Genomic DNA, 21,794 nt, shown 5'->3' with positions numbered 1-21,794 from the left:
GCATGACTTCATTATTTAGCAGTAGAAGCGAAGAAGAAATCTTTTAGCTCTGAAGTTTTTATGTTGAAGACCTTCCTTTTATTACCTTTGCTTGTGTTATGAACATTTAATGACTTCGGTACTGATGAGAAGTTACAGTTAGGGTACACATTTTTCTACTTTTGTAAAGGTGTGTGGCATGCATTTTGTACCTTGGTTTATATTTTGTATGTACTCACAAAGGAATACAGTTCACTTCCCTCTTCTGTCCAAATATTTCGTGAATCTTGAGCTGGCGTGGGCGGCAACGGAGATAACTATCGTTTTCTTCTTTGAATATGTTACTTTTTGAATGTTAAATGTGAACTAACTTCGTGCTGGAGCCCTCTGAATATTTGAATGAATCCCAACAAAGCACAACAATGACTTGAGCGTTCTAGTTACAGGATGTTCAATATATAATAATAACAACTAGGTCTAATTCTAACAATGCCTTCTTTAGCGAATCGCTCTCATGCTCTTGAACGGTTCTCAATTTGAATTATGCAGTCTCAATGCATTTTGTTTCAAACAAGACCAGATCTAGCTCTCTAATGTTGACAAGTCAGAAAACCTCCGGACGTTTCAAAAGCTCTGGCAGACAAGTTTAGTCAAAAAAAACACCGCACTGACACTTGGATTCAGCTAAGATGAATTCTTCTGTTGTGTATCTTGAAAAAAGTAGCAAGACTACTGGCAAAAGCTCGTATTGATATCTAGCAAAACACAGTGAAACTATAGAGATGACTACTGCAGTCCCGAAAGGTTGCCTCTGGTGTGTTACTTCTTGAACTGACGGTTGTAGTGGTTGATGTTATTGGTGTTTTCATCATCATCTTCATCATCATCATCATCATTATTATGAAATTATTCTAAATTTGTGGACTGGTTTCTATTTCTTTAGCGCCTCCAGATATATCTCTCTCTCTGTTGATATTTAGCTTTCTATATCGTTTTTTGGGAGGATGGTGTTTTGAAGCTCAGTCAGTTGTAACTCATTCTATGTCAACTTGATTTAGAAAGTTAGTGTCGTATCTATTCAGTTTAGCATATATTATATAAGCACACATATACGTGATATATATATATGTATATATATATGTAGTATATTATATATATATATATATATATATATATATATATATATATATATATATATATATATATATATATATATATATATATATATATATATATATATATATAATATAATGTCTAATGTCTATGCACAGCCATAATTTTATATATATATATATATATATATATATATATATATATATATATATATATATATATATATATATATATATATATATATATATATATATATATATGTACACATACATATAATTGTGTCTGTGCATGCCCATTAGGTCCCAGCAATATATTATTATATATATATATATATATATATATATATATATATATATATATATATATATATATATATATATATATATATATATATATATATATATATATATATATATATATATATATATATATATATATATATATATATAATGTATATATATAATGTATGTGCATTTTATCTAAACAACTTTATGTAATATGCAATTTTGTAAAAAGTTAAATATGCTTGTATCTCTTTAACCTACAGGAAAGAGTAGAATAAAAATACGCTGACTCAGCTTCTTCTCCTGCGCTCTAAATACTCTGCACCTGGAGGGAAGGACTCTAAAAATCTCTAATTCCATGTAATCTATAAGCAAAAAGTTGACTGAAACTGGCTCTTTTGATCTGTATAATTTATCTGAACTAAAAGTCATATATACATATGTATATATTCTATATATGAATATGTATATATCTCTGAGGTGTATAAGGTGTAGGGTGTAGTTCGGGCAGGTGTAGAAGGGTCGGGACATGCAGACGAACCAGGCATTCAATCTTCATGGATCCAAACTAAAATTGAATTTAAGTTCTCTGGTTTTGGATATAATTATATATATATATATATATATATATATATATATATATATATATATATATATATATATATATATATATATATATATATATATATATATATATATATATATATATATATATATATATATATATATATATATATATTATTATATACATATAAATAATTTATAAACTTTCCATAATTTATATAGTGTGATATAAACTTGGTCTTGAAGTATTTTGAGATAATCATGAAGAAACTCAGATCTATTTTAACATTAATTGATCAAATATACAATCTCAATCATTAACGTTTAAGCCATCTTCTGGATTGTTGGGTAGAGATTGTACAAATTCGTCGAGCTTTCAGTTTGGATCCTGGATCCTTAATAGCCAGATGGAGGAGATTTTCTAACGGTTATGGAGGTTAGAGGAGATGGAAGACGTAGGTGTGATGGTTGCAGGACACACATGTAAAGTTTGGAAACGTTCAGCGTATTTATGGCTCCCATTTGGAAAAAAAAAAACTGCTGTGTAAACTCACGGCAGGATAATTTTAGAAATGGTAACAGCGCAGTATTATACTTGACTATGTCTTGTCAGGTTTTGTAATGACTGGAAAGGTTGCTTATCAGAAAAAAAAAGGTCTATTAAGCATTTGAAAATCGTGTATCAGTAAGGAACTCTTGAAGCGTTTGAAAAACGTGTATAATATTTGCTCAGTGATGATTGACTTGTCCTTTTTCCGTCATGGGAGCAAATACCGTAATGAACGTGACCTTGCAAACAGGAGTCTCACGCAGTAGATCAGTTGAGATAGGTAACACTTTTCGGGTTTTAGGGTTTTCTGAGGTTGGGTGTCAGAGGAAGAGGGTAGGGCATGCACCTAACCACAGAGACTATGAAAGAATAAACTGCAAAATAAAGGAAAAAAACAGGTCACGACTGCGGCTGTGGAAAGAGAATAAGACAAGAGGGGTTGGCAAACAAGAGATTTGTTCTCGAGGAAGAATGAAAATGCTACTTGGAGAACTGCACTGAGGGAGCCAAGGACTTTGAATTGACGGCATGGTCCAATGAGGGGCATCGCACTGAAACCACAGTGAGCAGAGTGTGGTGCGCGGTTTATCTGATGCCGGACCTAGTTGTAGCAACCAGGCGTCTCAGTCAGTTATTCCAAACATTCATTGGGGGTGTTGGGGGGAAGATAAAGAGTTACCGATGTCCCAGATGAAAGTTTTTCGTTTCAGCCTGAACAGGTGCTGCCTTAGATTACCAATGGTTGTTAATTATATTTCCAGAACATGATTAATAAAGTACATGTGCATAACTTTTAGACTAATTGCTACAACAGGTATTAATCTCAGAGGTATTAATTTCTATAATTACATTTTACATCCCAAGGACTAGTTTTTATGAAGTAGAAGTTTTAAACAAAGTTTTAGAAATGTATATTCAAAGTACATCTGTCTTTAATTTAAATGGAGATGAGCTCGCAATCATAAGAGTAGAATTTCTTAGGAGATTTAGGTGTAATTTTTAGAAACAGTGCATCAATCTCTTCTTAGTTAGGATTTTGCATTTGAATATAAAAAAAAATAAAAATAAACCGGTTCAGGTCGGGTTCTTAATGGCTAAGAAAAGGAGTCCCTTGGCGTTTGCCAAAATGAGACAGTCATGCAAGGGGAACTGATTCATGACAATTGACTGTATTACAGTTGAGTGATAAACAACTGACTCATGACAGATGAGTCACGAGAAACTCGCCATTTCACCATCGAAGAAGTGTTAATTTTTTTAAAAGAACATTTTTAACAATCCTGATGACTTGGTTTTAAGAATCACTGTAAATCCCTAACAGTTAGAATAAATATCATTATTACTACATAAGGTCATTTAATAAAATGTTATTATTATTATTATTATTTTTTCGAGAAGTGAAAAATAGGTAGAGGAAAATGAGTGCTGTCCAGGAGAAGGATATAAAGAATTATTATTAGTAATAAAAGTATAAGAGGTTAGTCACAATAATTTTGAATTAATAAACACACACAATAAGTCTTAACATTATATAAAATGGACAGCTTATTAACGTAGATGATATCATATGTGGGTTAAGATAATTCTTATTAGACGTACCATGAAAAGTTGTAATGAACAAAAGCACGTAGCTCGTCTGGAGCGGAGCTGGCCTGATGGCAAGGATCGCTGCGTTTTCACATTTCAAGAAATGACGGTGCGAGTGGTTCCTTTGACAACAGATTCCCCAGATTCAGATCTATGTCTGGTCCCAGAAAGAAGCTCTTTTGACAACAGATTCCCCAGATTCAGATCTATGTCTGGTCCCAGAAAGAAGCTCTTTTGACAACAGATTCCCCAGATTCAGATCTATGTCTGGTCCCAGAAAGAAGCTCTTTGCCTCCATTACCTTCCCGTTTAGGTCCGATTCGCATTCTTGAATCCGTATCGGTTGACTGAGATAGACACATACCATCCTTGACCATCAGACAAGCTACACAGCAGAATCTCATTATTTGTTTTTTTTTTTTTTTCGTGCAGGTGGACATGCTGCGCTTCTCTTTTACCAGTTTCAATGCAGATTGCACACAAATGAAATCAAAACGAAAAAATAAAACCAATAATGAAAAGAATAAGGACACATATATACGACCATAATCGTAACCAAGAAACAGCGACATAACAAGCAATAAAAGTGCACACGGGGTCCCCCACTTGTTAATTACATAATAATATATTTTTCTTCTATTTTTTTTTTTAAAAGAGACGTGAGTACACTTTGCCACACCATCATGAAAAGATAATAATTATGCATGACAGGTGAAGTTGTTTATTGTTGTGTCTGTTGTGTGCAGGGTAAGAGGAGAAGAGAGAAGCGGAATAGATGTACAGTGCGGGTGGAGAAAGCTTTTGGGAACTTTATGGGACACCGATGATTTTATATTTCGGAGGATAAGGGTACATTGGTAAAAAAAATCTCGTGAAAAAATTGTTTTATATATATATATATATAATGTGGAGGTAAAGGTTTTGATTTCGGTTTATGGGTGGGGCTCATAGCGAGAAGAAGAGTTTTTGCGGAAGATGTTTTACTTTTTTTTTTTTTTTTTTTTTTTGATAGGATTTGGGCGTGATTTAGGGTCGAGATAAAAATTATATATATATATCTGTATGGCTAAGGAAAAACCCATCGTCCTATACTTAAACGACTAGCGTGATCTTGTCTAGGATTGCTCTAGGAATCTCTCTGTATGCTTACCATCAGTAATTTGCAATATGAAGAGTAACAGCAGTACTTTGGCAATAAAACAAGAAGCTTCAGAAAGCTGTCACAGTGCAACTTGAGAATCAAATGTTTGCTCCCTCCGTAAACATCCCGTGTATTTTAGGGCCATGCTCTTATAGATAGATATATGTGTGTTCGACAACATTGTTAAAAAAAAAAAAAAAAAAAAAAAAAAACAGTTTTCTTTTAAAAGTAAACATCATCATCATCATCATCATCATAATCATCATCATCATCATCATCATCAGGATATCCTGAGAATCCTTCAGTCAATCTGTCGAGGCGAGTAGTGTTCAGTTTACCTATGAGCGGCACCGATTCGGACGTGGCCGGTGTTGTGGCTGACACCATGTTCAAGAATAGGGTTAGCGACAGGAGGATGGTTATTTCTGCAAGTTTAGAACAGGTTTGGTTTTAAGTAGTGTCTTTATTCCCCTTTTAACGCGTAAGAGAGAAGATTATATGAGAGAGAAAAAAAAAACCAAAAGTTATTTACGTTTGGTTTTATATTTTTTTAGATATTTCATTTTTTTTTTTTTTGTTGTATTACATAAGAATAAAATAAAAACAATTGCCTACACAGGTTTTCCATTTTTTTTTTTTTTAAGAATCGTTATTCATTGGGTGTTCTATCTGGTGTTTCATTTTTTTTTTTCTATATGCTGTGGAATATGAACAGAATTAGTTTTTCTCTTCTTTTAATGTCTCCATAGGAAAAAAGATACGAAGATGGAACATGAATAAAAAGATAAAGAGTAGTAATAATAGTAATGATAATAATATTTATACTAATGTTAATGAAATTATAATAAAAGTAGTAATAATAATAATAATATTAATAATAATAATAATAATAATAATAATAATAATAATAATAATAATAATAATAATAATAATAATGATAGTAATAATATAATAAACAACGAAACATGAGCACTGGTGGAGGGGAAAGTGATGCTGCACATCCAAGGGACAACATGAATTAATATATAATATATATAATATATATATATATACACCTGTGTAAGCATGACATCACTCCCTGGAGTGACCACAACAACAAAAGCAGTAAACAAGAAAACCACGAAAAATCTACAACATTTAGTGGTGAAATTTTTATTTGGTTGTCGGGGTAGATCTGCGTGTCTCAGATGAACACAACTGAGGGATATATATGAAATATATATTATCATCAGTATCTTTTACTATATATATTTATATATATCATTGATGGCATAGGAGGAGAGGGGAGGGGGGGGGGAAACAAGGAGAAATGGGGGGCAGGGGGGCGCCTGAGAGCTTCTACTACCCCTTGACATCCATCTTTGGAACACGAGATGAACCCCAGACTAGATTTTTTTTTTTTTTTTTGCTCATATTATTGTAGAATAATAATGTTTAGTCAAAAGTAAAGAGAATGGTCGTAATACATACCAGGTCAAGAGGATCTTATTTAAGGAGGCCTTGATTAACAGAGATTATGTTTGTTTGTATTTTAGATTGGACGAGAATAAGCATGTTTTGAAATCCCACTACTGAAAGGTACAAATCATGTTTATTCTCCCAACTCAGCTGAAATAGAATTTTATTAGTTACTGAAACATTTAGAACATATGATTTAAGAGAATCAACACAACAGAGAGAAGGTGGGTGTATTTCAAAAGGCATTCTCAGTTTCACTAAATCTACCTCATGGCTTGTTTCCTTGGCTGATGAGTATGGGCACACCTCTCAGCATACAGTGTACAGATATACAGGATGCAGTATACAGCGTACAGTATACAGCATACAGTATGGTCAACAGAAGAAGAAAGTTAAACCAGATGTCCAGGAAGCCACAATTACTCCATCGCATGCGGTCTGAATGCCACGCGTTGCCGGGCTGCAGGCAGCGCTGAGCAAAGCTATTGAGGACTGCAGATGCCTTTCTTGTACTCGGGCTATTTCGTTAGACGTGCCACTGATTCACACTGCGTGGAGCCCTTCTACGCTCAGTGGCGTTCGGAAAGCATGCGAGAATTAATCATGTTCTTGCAGCACCACGGCAAACTGTTCTTGGTAAAGGAAACATAACCAGCTCTTCTGGTTAGAAGAAACATAACCAACGGTTTTGGCCAAACGAAAAAAATAACCATTTTTTTATTTTTGGTTGAAAGAAACATAACCATATCGTGGCTGAAGGAAATGTGACCAAATGTTTTGGTTTGTGGAAGCGCAACCAATTTTTGGTTGCGTGCAACATAACCAGCTGTTGTGGTTGAAAGAAACATAACCATTTCGTTGGTTGAAAGAAACATAATGTGTTTTGTCACTGAATTTTAAAAGAGTGAAGAAGAAGAAACATTCACGTGTTTCGCTGAGGTGGTGTAAGACCAGTTTGTAGAAAGAGAAGATGCCTGCTTGTCCCTAAATCAGAATGTAGTAATGACCTTTTTTGTGTTGTAAGACTGAGGTGTTCACAAGAAAATTTTGTTTCTGGTGCATTACAGCTGTCACTCACGATTGTGAATGGATTACCTGACGTTGTAAGTGCCCCGTCATATTGTGAGATACTTTGAGAAGAATTCCTATCAGGATGAATTCGTTAGTTCCGGGGAAGCAGAGCAAGCAGGAAATGTGCTTTCCGAAAAGCCTGACTTGATTTTTCGTGAGCTAGAAGATGTCTAGAGAGGAGAATGGAAAGTGTTCAAAAAGAAGTTCCATAGTAGATTCGATATGGAGATTTTAACTTTTCTTTCATTTACTCACAACTGAACAGTATAAAAAGAAATAACTACAAGAACAACCAAAGAGTAATAGTTGAGTATTTTTTTTTTATTTCTTTAGAAATCAATTATTTTGTGTCATTTTATGTCGGTCATTCTTAGGAAAAATGTGACATGCGGTCATTCATTCAAAGGAAACGATGCACATAGTCCAGGCTCATTTGTTTTCCAGCTATCTCTTTATATACTGTGTGTGCAGCAATCCAGTGTTTTTTTTTCAGGATGACACGCAAACACTCACGCACGCACGCACGCACGCAGGCACGCACGCACACTCAGCAATATTTTAGTGTCTGACCCCTTTTTGGGTTATTACTTTTGCGACGTGGGTTTCCCACAAGACAACTTTGATTCAGAAAGCGAGTGATGTTCCGGATTTATCTTTCCACCTTGCAACACTTCAGCGTAGAATGCTTCTCTCCAAATTTATTGTGAATCTTTAAAAAATGGTGTCTGTTGACTGATATTTATCCTGCGAACTGTATAGCACTCCCCGTTTTCTGAATACACATGGACATTGTTAAAAATAATGTTGCTATGCGCGTGTGCGTGGTCTCACCTGTACAGCTGAACTGGTCAGAGGAGTGAAGTTGCTGACCTGCGTCTGTGGCAAATAAAAAGATTTGTTTTTAGTTACAGATGTAAATTTACCTAACAGATATCACTCCACCTTCCCGTGGCTTTCATTGTCGGTAGCGAATGTTTTCGAAACCAAGAGAAGACATTCTTTGAAACGTTTTCTGTTCACTCCGACGAACATTGTTTTGTTTGAGATTACACGGAGGAGTTCGCTAGCCTTAGCTAATTAGAACTGGTAATAAATGGATTTATGGTATGTTGATATGCTACCTCCGGAGTTTCAGGTTGGCTTGCAGGTTGAATTTTGAAACCTGTTCGGAATTGGGTAATCTGCTTCGATGTTGGGCCAAGTACATTCACTAATGAGGGTTTGTACTCTTCTGTTACAGCACCGGCGGCGCTCATTCTCCTCCCTTTTCGGTATAAACTGGGTGTTTATTTAGCAAAATGTTGGTATTATATTTAGTAACTATAAATGACAGAATTGTCTTTTATTTATAGGGGTAGCTGTGTCAAACGTGTCAAGAATTGACACAAAATTCAACCGTTGTTATTTAAATATATGCAGGTAGGATATAATAGCGATCGGGCATAACTGATAAATGTTATTTAAGAAAGGAAGAATTAATATTTTTGTTTATTCAGTTCATCGCATCGTTGTTCCAGTCTTTCTAGCATGGAGACTTGTGGGAGTTCAGATGCTGTGATTTCCCGGCTGTTAAAAAATATTCTTCTCTTCTATAGGTCTCTTCCTCACAGATCAGACCTTGGTGAAAACCGATTTAGGTATTGGTTTCATGAAAAGTTCCAGGAGTGAATTAGGTCAGATTTATGTTTAATGCTTCTGAATTAAAATCATCGAATACATTGTATATCATTATTATTTGGCGATTAACGGCTAATTTTCTCATTAACCGAGGGTACCACACACAAAAAGGTTTCATACATATTGTGATTTTTCAGAGTTTACAAATTTGCCACAGACACGCAGGCACTGACACTGACGCATACATTTCTCTCTCTCTCTCTCTCTCTCTCTCTCTCTCTCTCTCTCTCTCTCTCTCTCTCTCTCTCTCTCTCACGCACACACAGTTAAACCCACGAAGGGTGTAATAATTAAAACTGTAAATTTTTTTTAAAGGTTACTGAAATATATTTTTTTAGTATTTGAGACACTGTAACTAGAGTACCTAACTGTACCCAGATTTTGTGATTATGTGTGGCTTTAACTGTGTAAAGATATGCAGGAAAGATATGCTCATATATATATATATATATATATATATATATATATATATATATATATATATATATATATATATATATATATATATATATATATATATATATATATATATATATATATATATATATATATATATTGAATATAGTTTAATATATGATGAAGGATTTTATTACTATTACTCCTTGAATGTATAGTTATATATATATATATATATATATATATATATATATATATATATATATATATATATATATATATATATATATATATATATGTGTGTGTATGGATGTTCAAATATATATAAGTAGATGTATGTATAATTTTTTTTTAATATTTGATATAGGCAGTACTTTCATTCAGGCTATAATGTCTACTGGTGTATGTACATAGATGGTGAAATCATCGAAACACTGATGATGTAAATGTGATTTTAGTGACATTTTATGATGCAGTAGAGCAAGTGTGAATAACAAGAGGGGCACTACCCATGGAATGCGTTCAGAAAAGAACTAAAAAAAGTAGAACGAAAAAGTTCAACCAAAGTCGTAACAGAAACTCACAGTCAATTATAGAACACCGACGGCATGCTTTGAGGAGGAGAAGGAGGAGGAGGAGGAGGAGGAGGAGGAGGAGGAGGAGGAGGAGGAGGAGGAGGAGAAGAACAAAAAGGAAGAAATACGAAACGAAGGAATCGAACAAAGGAAGAGAGAGAGGGGCTAACAGAGCCTAGAGGTGCCAGCTGGGACCCTTTCGTTGACACTTCGTTATCTGTGGCGCGCTACTCAAGGAGAGCCGAGGTTGGGGCTTCCTTCTGTGGGAGCCAACCTGTCACGGCTTCCCTTTTTTTTTGAAATCAGGGGTTTATGTCATAGTTTTACCCGTTGCCACAGTTAACTGGTGTGTCACCTAGGCCCTATTGCAAACACAGAACCGTGGAAAATAAGCAAATGTGGACATGCAGTTCTCCAAATAGCTAGCAGCTCGCACACACGTGTCTATAGATATATGTATATATATATTATATATATATATATACGTATGTGTGTACTTATGTAGATATATATAATCCATAATAAACTCGTACATCCATATACGTATAGCATTATACATACGTACATACATACATATATATATATATATATATATATATATATATGTATAATATATATACATATATATACATATATATACATATATATATATATGTATATAATATATATATATATATATATATACATACATACATATATGTATATACATACATACATATATATATATATATATATATATATATATATATATATATATATATATATATATAACAGTAAATTTCAACGAGGAGACTGGAACACAGGTTGCAAGATATATTATTTCGCCTTTACTCCAACGCATTATCAAGCAAATTAGATATACATGGAAAAAGATCGCATCGAAGACTGTTGCTGCACAAACGGCAGTCGAGTCTCTGTTTTGATAATTTTTTCCAGTTTATGTATTTGCATGAAAACACCTTTAGATTTAAGGCGAACGTTCTAGCTTTCCTTTGTTTCAATTTCCTTGTGTCAGTATACTGTTTGTATAGATATACATATGTATATCTATGTATATATATATATACGCATAATTATACATATACACATATTACGTGTATGCATGTTTATATATCAGTATGTATATATATATATATATATATATATATATATATATATATATATATATATATATATATATATATAAGTACATGTCCATATACGTGTATATATGTATATATATACATACATACATACATATATATACATGTGTATATATATATACAGTATATATATATATATATATATATATATATATATATATATATATATATATATATATATATATATATATATATATATATATATATAGACAAACTCATTCATACACAGTCACTGACATCTACATATGTGTACACTGCATACATACATACATCATATCCATATATATATATACATATACATACATACATATACATATATATATATATATATATATATATATATATATATATATATATATATATATATATATATATATATATATACAGGAAATTAGCATGGACACATATGCGTTACGTTTGTCCGATCTTAACCAGAATTACCTTAGAGTTTTTCTAAACGTTCTGGAATCCACATGACAAACTGCCAAGTACTGTTAACATCTGCACACTAGAGAAACACCGAGCCAAGCACAACCAAAGACTACAAGTGGTATACACACGTCATAGAAATAAAGGACTCCTCAATTATATTTTTTTATGCTTTTCAGTAACAGAACGAAAATTAATGTGTTTTTTTTTTCTAATCCATCAGGGGGAGGTAACACTGATATTTTATGCCATGTAATTTATAAATATTTTTTATATAGTGGGAGGAATGACAAATTTATAGAGAGTTACATTTTGAGGTGTCTTAGGGTTGTTTCTTTAAGGGAGTAAGTTGCAGTTTCAGATATTTTTTTTTTATTGGAAAATAACATCTTATTGTTTTAGTATTATCGTTTTCATTCCGTGTGGGTGGGGCCGTTTGATTGGCCTCTTATTAGTTTTCCTTTCCGAAAAAGGGTTCGGCGGATTCGTCCTCAAAAGTCGGTCATTCTGTTTTTCTCTGAACCAGAAAAAAAGAGAGAAAAAAGATTGGAAAGGGTAAAGGATGATTTCAGAGTATGAAACTTTTTTTTTTTTTTTTTTTTTTTTTGATCTAAGGAGAGATAAGTCTACGCAGCAACCTCCACTGCTTACGTCACAACGACCTCTGTGTTCACCGCCATTTTGTTTCTTTTAGAGGAATAGTTTAGGGAAGCGAGCCTCTATTCTGAAGGGCATCTCGAGGAATCGACGAAAAACGAGGAGTCTTTATAGGGATTTTTGATTGATTTGCCTTTTACTGAAGTGTATCTCGCTTCGCCAGCCTTAAATTTCGGCGACTGTGAAGTCTTAAACGTGGTCGCTTCAAAACGAAGGCCTGTGTTTTCATTAGCTCTTCTGCGTCTGTAAAGAATGAATGACAGATTAATTTCATGGCTAATGGCAGTGAAATTGGCCTTGCCTTCCTTCTCAACTGAACAGCTTAGGAACCAAATCCGACGCGTTTGGTGGCAATGACTCGTGATGTCGTGTCATGGAAAGTCGTCGATTCCCCGGAAGCCTTCCAGAATTTCGACTTCGGGTTATTGCAAGTGACGCCTTTTTTTTTCACTTCTAAAGTACATAAATGTATATATATATATGTATATATATTTCACCTTTTAAAATTTTGGAAACTGAAATCATAACATAAGAACAGCTATCTACATAGGAGCGAAATTCAAAAAAATGCACGTCGCCTCCAAGCGATGTTTGCTTTTATTTCTGTTAGATTCCATTTGCCAAAGAATTTTTTTTTTTTGCTTTTTTTTTCATTTAGCCGACGTTAGATAAAGCAGTGCGCACTGAGAAGGATGGATGAAGTCTTTAAAGTGCTGGTCGTTTACTTAGAGAAGCTTTTAATTTACAGGCTTTGTTTTAGGGGCGTTGTTTTAAGTATGTGTGAAGTGATCGTTAAGTTTAGGTTTATTTAGCTCATATTTTAGACAGTCTTCATATTTAGCAAAGATGTGTTTTGTTTATGTCATGTATATTTACCTTCAATGGCCCCAGTTTCTAATCTACGAAGGTCATCTTTCTGAATGATGTATATCTGAGTATCACAATCTATTCTAAAATTCTTAATTACTTTTAAAAGTGATTTAACAGCAAAAAAAAACATGACTTACAGTATTCATTCTTATAAGGGACATTTGATAAAAAATGACTACGAATAATTATGTCATTGATCTATCAAAATCTGTCTCACAGAGGCCTAACAGTCCGTTAGAAATCGAATATGTTAACATTTTCCTACGTGTCTCCTCATCAGTAGCAAAGAGGAAAATGAAAAATAAACAAACATTCTCCATGTTGAGGTAATCTACCTTTAACGACATAATGACGACGCTACTGTATAATTCTTGGAATTCCCTGATGGAGGAAAAATGCTAAAGGAACTCGCGAAAGCAGGTCTGCCCTAAAATGGAAAACTGCAATATCTGCAAAATTTTCGAAATTGAGACATGCCACCCACTGGGCTCGTGAAACATTTAATACACAAGTTACTGCAGTTTCGGAATGATTCATCAATGCTTTCCACGGGTATTTAGGGGGTCCCGTTTGCAGTATCTGCAAAATCATCAGTAGTAGGCAAGGGAAAACTGCAGTATCTACCATTTTTCTCAGTTTTGTATTTTTGCAGATACTGCAGTCTTCCATTTCAGGCAGAGGTGCTGGCTAATTTCATTTAGAGGAGGACGCGATACTTATTATTATTATTATTATTATTATTATTATTATTATTATTATTATTATTATTATTATTATTATTATTGTCATAAGATTTAAAATACCCTAATACATGGCTCCACGGTGATGGTAGTAGCACATGAATGATTACTTATTAGATAGTTTAGACTAGATAACTTATAAAGGTTATGTCCAGAGGGACCATCGAGTTCCAGGCTTGAAATTTAAGCCTGTACGTTAAAAACATCACTTCATTTGTGGGAACACGAGCTCATTTGCTTTGAATGCTAACTTTGACCGTTCGGAAGCAAGGTGAATTGTACTAAGTCTCATCATAAGGCAGTGTATTGTATGTTATTATTCGATTTCTACTCGGACATAAAAATGAACCTTTTAAATTTTAATAATCCTACCCTAGAATACATAAAATATGTTAACGTTTTAATCCTTGAGTGTTTAGTAAGAGTTACAAACGAATTTTCATTAAACGGTTTTGATTTAGAGAGAGTTAAAGTCTTGTTGCTAATTGAAATTAGATGCACATCCTGGTGTTACTCAAAGAAATGCAGTGAAAAGATCAGTAGTTATTATAACGAAGTTACTTAGCATTGTCATAGCAATGATTTTAAGAGTGTGAAATCTATCAGTGTTTATTATTACATTTACACACAAGTTTTGATTAAAATGGTAAGCCCAACCGTATTCATAGTGCTTATGAACAGGTGGTAAATATATATACCGTTAATGTATGAGGCATTATAAATAGATATATATATATATAGATATATATAAACAGGTCAAGTGATAACGACAGATTAACAGATACTCATATCAACTAGAAGTTATTGAGGAGAGTTAATCAGCAATAATAAACATCAGAAACAATGATAACTGCAATTATAACCACGTGTGACAAGGACCATGGTGGTAATCCACATGAGCTAACCAAAGGTTTCATGATAGCCTAACACCCTCTGTGAGACAGAACAGGTTAACGTTAACTCTATCAATTTCCTCGTCTCTATGAAACAGAGCAAAAACTGCTGTGGCAGATTTTTGGTTGTTGTGAGGTAGAGGACACACTGTGTTCGTGTCTTAGGTGGTCATACCTAGTGTGAGTTTTTCGCCCGTGTCCGGAGGCAGCGAGAAGCCTAGCAAACTCATACTGCTTATCATAACACAGGGGAGAACCAGATTGTATAAATAATAGATTGTGCGGCGCCTTATCTTGATGGTGAAGGTTATGTCAACATACGGCTCTGGACAGCACCGGTAGTTCTGAACATTTCGCACACCAGGAACCTCTGTAAAATAACGGTTATTAGTTTGAACAAAAAAAAAAAAAAAAAGTACTGTTTTATTTTTGAGTGAAAGTTGAGGCCAGAGGAACCGGACGTCGGTCACCAAAGCAGAAACAACACCGTCTTCTCTTCTAGAAAGTTCAAGGTCGGTCGGCGGAGGGGCTCTCTCTCTCTCTCTCTCTCTCTCTCTCTCTCTCTCTCTCTCTCTCTTAGAACACACACATGAGAACTGCTGGTCGCTTAGTTCGGTCTGGTACTGGCATTGCCTTTTGTCTTTTTCTTCTGCCGTTGGTTATCTCTTCTTGTTTCTGAATAGTAACTTTTGCCTCCTCTCACTCTCTCTCTCTCTCTCTCTCTCTCTCTTTCTCTCTCTCTCTCTCTCTCTCTCTCTCTCTTTTTTTTTTTTTTTTTTTTTTTGTCGTTTCCCAGCAAGCTTTTTTTTTTTTTTGAGCAGATCCATCGCCTGTCGCTGGTGTGTCGCTCTTCAAGTGCGATTGTGTCGTTTTGGCTTCTTGGTCGTATACAACTGCGGCCGGCGGTAGATAGAAGTCAACATTTGTTGGGGAGAATCTTTGAGAGTTAGAAGAAGAGCGAGAATGGAATCTCGCCCCGGGAGAAAAAAAAAAAAAAAAAGAAAAGACTGCAAATTGCTTCTTTTCCTTTCTGCGTGGGGAGCCGAGATCGTTTTCAGACAGAAAAACCATGAAGCACTTCAGAAACTAGGAGCCACAAAGTGTACGCAGATCTTTTCCGTTTCGAACTGGGAGCGCTCATGCCAGTGGTCCTGCATACATTAGCCCCCTGGCTCCTAGTTAGGCATTTGTGGGAGGGAGACGGGTGGAGGAGGAACCGTTGTTGAGGACCGGATCGGAGGTTGAAAACAAAGTGCTCGAGACGGAAGGAAGGGAGGATGGGTTCGAGGAGGTTAAGGAATTCCCTAGACTACCATATAATATGTAGATATATAAATATATATAATATATATAAATAAGTTTATATATAAACCGGCCCTGGTCTTCATCCCCTATTTGGCGTGAGAAATCGGTGTTACCTGCCCCCGGGCAAATATGTGTTCTCGGTAATCACGGTTCAACAGTCATTACTCCCGTTATTACCAGAAAATAAAAGGAGAAAACTAACACTAGAATATGAAATACTAATTACGAATATAATATAGAAAAAGGTTTCTAAAAAACGAGAGTCAAACCATGAAGAATAAGGGAAAGATCGTAATTCAGTAATAATAACAAATCATAACGAAAAGAAAATAAATTGATAATAAATGGTATATAATGATAATAAAGATATACAATTTCTAACAAGTCATAACAATCAAAATAGGAATCTATATATATATATATATGGACTCCTGAAGGGAAATATATGTAAATTTTTTTTTTTTTTTTTTTTTTGGAAAGGAATGGGTTTTGTATATATAAATATATATATTTTTTTTGAAAGGTGATGAAGGTGATTGTGACACATTTGTGTATTCGTTACCTAGTGAAAGCTTCTCGCCGCAGTCGGGTGGAAGCGTAAAACCGAGGACCGCCATTGACGCAATCAGCACACAAGGCAGAATAAGGTTGCAGAAATAATAGAGAGTTCGTCTTCTTATGACAATCTCAAAGGTTACATCTACATACGGTTCGGGACAACATTTGTAGTATATGGCGTTTCTTTTCCCAGGACAACCTAGAAAGCAAAAGGAAGTGGTAAAAATACGAAAGGAAAAAAAAAGAACATTTCCCTGCTCTGAAATGGTGCGCTGCAATCTTGGTGGTGCAGGGGAGGGTCCGGGATCGCGGGTGGGGAGGGAGGGCGGGGCTGGGAGAGAAGTGGCGCTTCTGAAAATTGTCTTTGGCGTGGGGATGATACGTCGGGACTTTTGTACTTTAGGTAAGGTTGTGTACCTGCTGTTGCCCACAAACAAACACACATGCACACACATATAAATTATATATAATGTGTATATATATATATATATATATATATATAAATGTATATATATACACATATATATTTATATGTATGTGTGTGGTTTTGGGTGGGTATGTGTTTGTCTGTCTGTCCGTCAGTCAATGAAAATGGTTGGTAGAACATTTACACATTTCTTCAAGGGCAGTGAATCTGTCAATCTAGTTTGTACATAAGTGTGTGTGCGTGTGCATTGTTTGTGCATGTTTCAGATCCTAATGGAAATACTGACAAATCCAAGAAAAAGGTAAGGAATGCTAATCCGGAAAGTACAATTGTAATTATTATCTGTAAACAGTAAGAAATAAGGGTAAATAATTACTGCTAGTGTCTATGTCATTCAAGTTAGGGCTGACATCGGTAAAAAAAAATGAGTGTGAGGTTGAGGAGTTGAGGAAGAATCCATTGTAGGCACTAATGGAAGTGGTAACGATCTGGGTTTGGGAATTTGCCGGGTTACAATATTTTCCAGTAAGCTCACTCACCAAGATTGCATTGCAGTTGACTTTATGCCAAATTAAAACCTGCCTCACCGCAGACTTGGATTTAGTTAGAGCACCACTCGCTGTATTTAACGAGGAGACATGACTGTTAACAAAGATATGACTTAATTTGGCATTGTTTCAAAACTTGAGGGAAGTGATGATTAGTTCACATATTATATTTGTTTTTATATAGAAATATATCTCGTTTTTAGTATATTGTTTTATGTTATTCTTTTAAATGGAAGAAAACGATAAGAGTCACAGATAGCCATAAGAGGAAGTCCAGAGCTCTAGGCTCTACGGCGGAAGAAGTAAAAAAAAAAAAAAAGAAAGGATAAGGGAACGTAGAAGGAATAAGACCGTGGAACCAGAGGAGACTTTCAGACACAAAAAAAAACGACAGACAAACCCTCGAGCAGCTTTCTGGTGTCTCGAGGACTGACGGACAAGACTTCCCGGGAAAAGACACATTAACAGGAACGTTACTTCCGCCAAATACGAGGCTACAGCGAAACGCCGTCCCAGATCACAGGGGCCAGAAATTTGCACTGGATTGCGGTCAGAATTGTTTTTCGTCGTCAACGAATAATTGTAAAATGAGACAGAATGGCGCACAGCGTGCAATGGTGGTGGTAGGTGTGAGAATTTGGCGTGAAACAATATGACAGTTAATGGGGTGATATTGATAAAATTTTTTTACAATCGACTGTAATATGAAGGTAAGTCGATACCTTTCAGTAACTTGACATCTTGATGTGTGTGCACGCTTAGATTTAAGTGAACCGTATTTATACGTCGTATATATGCTGTTTAGTCGTGAAAAAGGCAACGATAGATTAAAGTATTGGGTATTTTAATTAGGAGTTACAGTTGACATAAAAATTTGTCTTGCAATACTGTGGTTTGATGTTTTTCAAATTCGATTGGTATAATATATATCATCCTTATCGATGAGCATGGAATAAAATATTTATTATAATTTAATGTTAGGATTAGTTACGTGATGGGAATGAATATTGTTGTTACATAATAGCAAAGGAGTTGTAACGTTTTGAAATTTACGGTTTTAGTTTTTACGTAAACTTGCCTGTTTGCATCCTGTAATTTGGCTGATTTATTTTACTTGTAAAAGAGGTAATCTCACTATGAATTATTAAAATTAATACATCAGTATATATCATGATTTCTCTGTTTACAAGGTATTTCTTTTCTGATAATCTTCACGATTTATCCGGACAGTTTTCCATTACTGAATTAGCTTCAGACGGTTTTATTATTCCTGTTTTTTTGCAACTAGTTTGGAATGAGAATGTTAGTCCCATTTACTTCCCATCCGACCTGCGACCTACCACAGGTGACCTCATTAACTGATTAGGTCAACAGAGGCACAATGACCTTCAGGAAACTGGCTAAAGTCATCATCCCAGGTCTTGGTATCAATCTTATGTTTATTGATTTATTATGCAAAAATCTCCACTTATCTCCAAAAGGCTCCGTTAACATATTTCTTAGCCACGTAAGTCTGGGTCTTACAGTGACACTGTCACCTACTATTTTCTCAAGGGTCATGAGAAGCCTAAGCATAAGCCATCTCCACCTCTAATCCTTCTTGGTCGCATCTATACATGGGACACTTGTAATTTTGCTCATGTTATCATTTTTAGCTCGGCATGCCAAGTGATTTTTAATGTTTTCCTTGAGGCTTCATTCTCAAATCCAGAAAATTTTAGATATAATTTCATTGTTATGTAATGATTCATAAATTACTAGATTTATGTTAATTTTACATCCGTATGCAGTTTCAGTTGATTTGATTTTCAAATCTTATTCAGCCTCCCAGTTTTTTTTTTCAGTTTTCTGTAAAAGAAAACTATTGAGATGGCCATTTGTCTGTCCGTCCGCCCATTTTTTCTGTCTGCACTTTTTCTCTCCGCCCTCAGATCTTAAAAACTGCTGAGGCTAGAGGGCTGCAAATTGGTATGTTGATCATCCACCCTCCAGTCATCAAACATACCAAATTGCAGCCTTCTAGCCTCCTCAATAGTTTTGGTTTTATTGAAGGTTAAAGTTAGCCATAATCGTACGTCTGGCTTCGCTATAGGCATCAGCAACACAGGCCACCACCGGGCCGCGGCTGAAAGTTTCATACAGCATTGTACGCTGTACAGAACACTCTATTGCTCCGAAGGAATTTTTTACTTGCTTATTTGTCTAGATTAGTGCTTCACTAGATTACGTCTAGAGAACCTGAAATGGACATCACAAGTTTTGAATATTTGGGAGATTCGACCTCGTTAATCCTTTCTCCATCTCATGTTATTTCGTCCCTTGTGCACATTCTCTTTCGTCTTTACTTCTTTTTTCTTAGGTTTTATTTTGAGTTCCGTCTCTCTAAATATAGGATTCATTCTGCTGAGGAAGATTGGCAAATCTTGTGGTATTTTGCTGATTAAAACAGCTTCATCTGCATATCTTGAGGTAGTCACATCACTCTAAGCCATTTGTTATATATATATATATATATATATATATATATATATATATATATATATATATATATATATATATATATATATATATATATATATATATATATATATATATATATAAGTTTTGTCTCTGAATGGTATATTCTTGTTCTCTGAAATCATATCTTGAAGACTATTTATAGTCTTCGTCTGGTCACCAAGCCCATAAGGCAGTATAGCATAGAACTTGTCAGGTATGCTGACTTTACAAATTTCGCCTCTTTTCAATATAATTTTAGTTGTGATACTTTTATACTAAAATTACCATCCAGCCAGACACCGAGAATGCTGAAGAATTGATCAGTTATACAATTCAGCTGTTCTTTCTGAACTGGAGTCGAGGTGGCACTGCTATTTTCAGAAACTGAAGTTTCTTAATATAAGCTAAGAAGTTTTGACAGACACGGATAATCTTTTGTTTCATGACATGACATGTTAAATATTTCATATATAGTCAGGCAGTTTGTGATAGAATCTAGCGCTGACTGAAAGAATTAGCTACCGTGACTGATGTCCTAATTTTATAAAAAAAAAAATGGCTTAATGCCCCTATAATTTTTGTTAGCTTACACAATGTGCAGCCTCTGCGTTAGCGCCCTCTTATAAAGTGTTAGTTCTTTAGTTATGTGTGGTCCGTTTTTACGATTTTGGGAACAAGTTGCGGTGTGCTGCAGGCTTCTAGAAATCGTATGGGCATATACATGCGGTTTTTGGTGGTTCAGCAAGAGGTGGACTGCAGCAGAACAGCTTTTTATCACCAAATATATATGTTCCACTCTCTTCTCTATCGACTATACCAGTGAAGTGACGTTAGGATGAATGTATGGAAATCTCTTATACTTGAAATTACATAAACTTTTTAAGGTATCTAAGACGTCTTGACATCTATTTAGCTTGCCAAAAATGTCTCTTGATCCCTACAGAGCCGGTCTGAGCCTGCCCAGTAGGTAAATCGAGGCTGAAGAAGAATTGGTGGCTAGTGGATACAAAGAATGCATGTCGGGAAGCTATTAGAGCTTTGAGTGGAATGGGATGAAATTTATAAGATTTGAGAGGATATGGAAAATGGGGCAAGATGCCCAACCACGAACACAACCTGTTGTTTTCAGTGTAAAACTAACTCAAGCACTAAGATGTCAGCAACACGCAGCCCCTATCCTTTTTTTTTTTTTTTTTTTTTTTTATCTAACCCATTGGAGGCACAAATAGTGGCACTTTGTTTTAGAGAAGCATACTTAATTCATAATGTTTTTAGAAAGAGATTCCTAAGATAGTAAGTATTCTGTATAAGCCTTATGTGGTTTGTGACAG

The 21,794-nt window shown here is 34.8% G+C and overlaps 1 protein-coding gene and 1 long non-coding RNA gene across 27 annotated transcripts in view; one reads left to right on the top strand and one right to left on the bottom strand.

Annotated features, from left to right (window-relative positions):
- The window catches only part of LOC136845133 (neuronal acetylcholine receptor subunit alpha-7-like), a 514,118-nt gene that overhangs the window by 101,421 nt on the left and 390,903 nt on the right, over positions 1–21,794 (bottom strand). For 17 of the 26 annotated variants that reach the window (XM_067115042.1, XM_067115041.1, XM_067115037.1 and 14 more), the window contains exon 7: positions 16,994–17,188. In XM_067115042.1, coding sequence (XP_066971143.1) covers positions 16,994–17,188 — 195 coding nt within the window. Of the gene's footprint in view, positions 1–5,556; positions 5,644–15,301; positions 15,497–16,993; positions 17,189–21,794 lie in introns of all 26 variants that reach the window. The other 9 variants (XM_067115030.1, XM_067115028.1, XM_067115032.1 and 6 more) reach the window with 3 other exon arrangements.
- The window catches only part of LOC136845137 (uncharacterized), a 582,337-nt gene that overhangs the window by 284,977 nt on the left and 275,566 nt on the right, over positions 1–21,794 (top strand). The gene's annotated exons all lie outside the window — the stretch shown is intronic.

This window comes from Macrobrachium rosenbergii, chromosome 13 (genome assembly GCF_040412425.1).
Source record: "Macrobrachium rosenbergii isolate ZJJX-2024 chromosome 13, ASM4041242v1, whole genome shotgun sequence".
NCBI classification, from domain to species: Eukaryota; Metazoa; Arthropoda; class Malacostraca; order Decapoda; family Palaemonidae; genus Macrobrachium; species Macrobrachium rosenbergii.
This window is presented reverse-complemented; position numbering and strand designations above follow the sequence as displayed.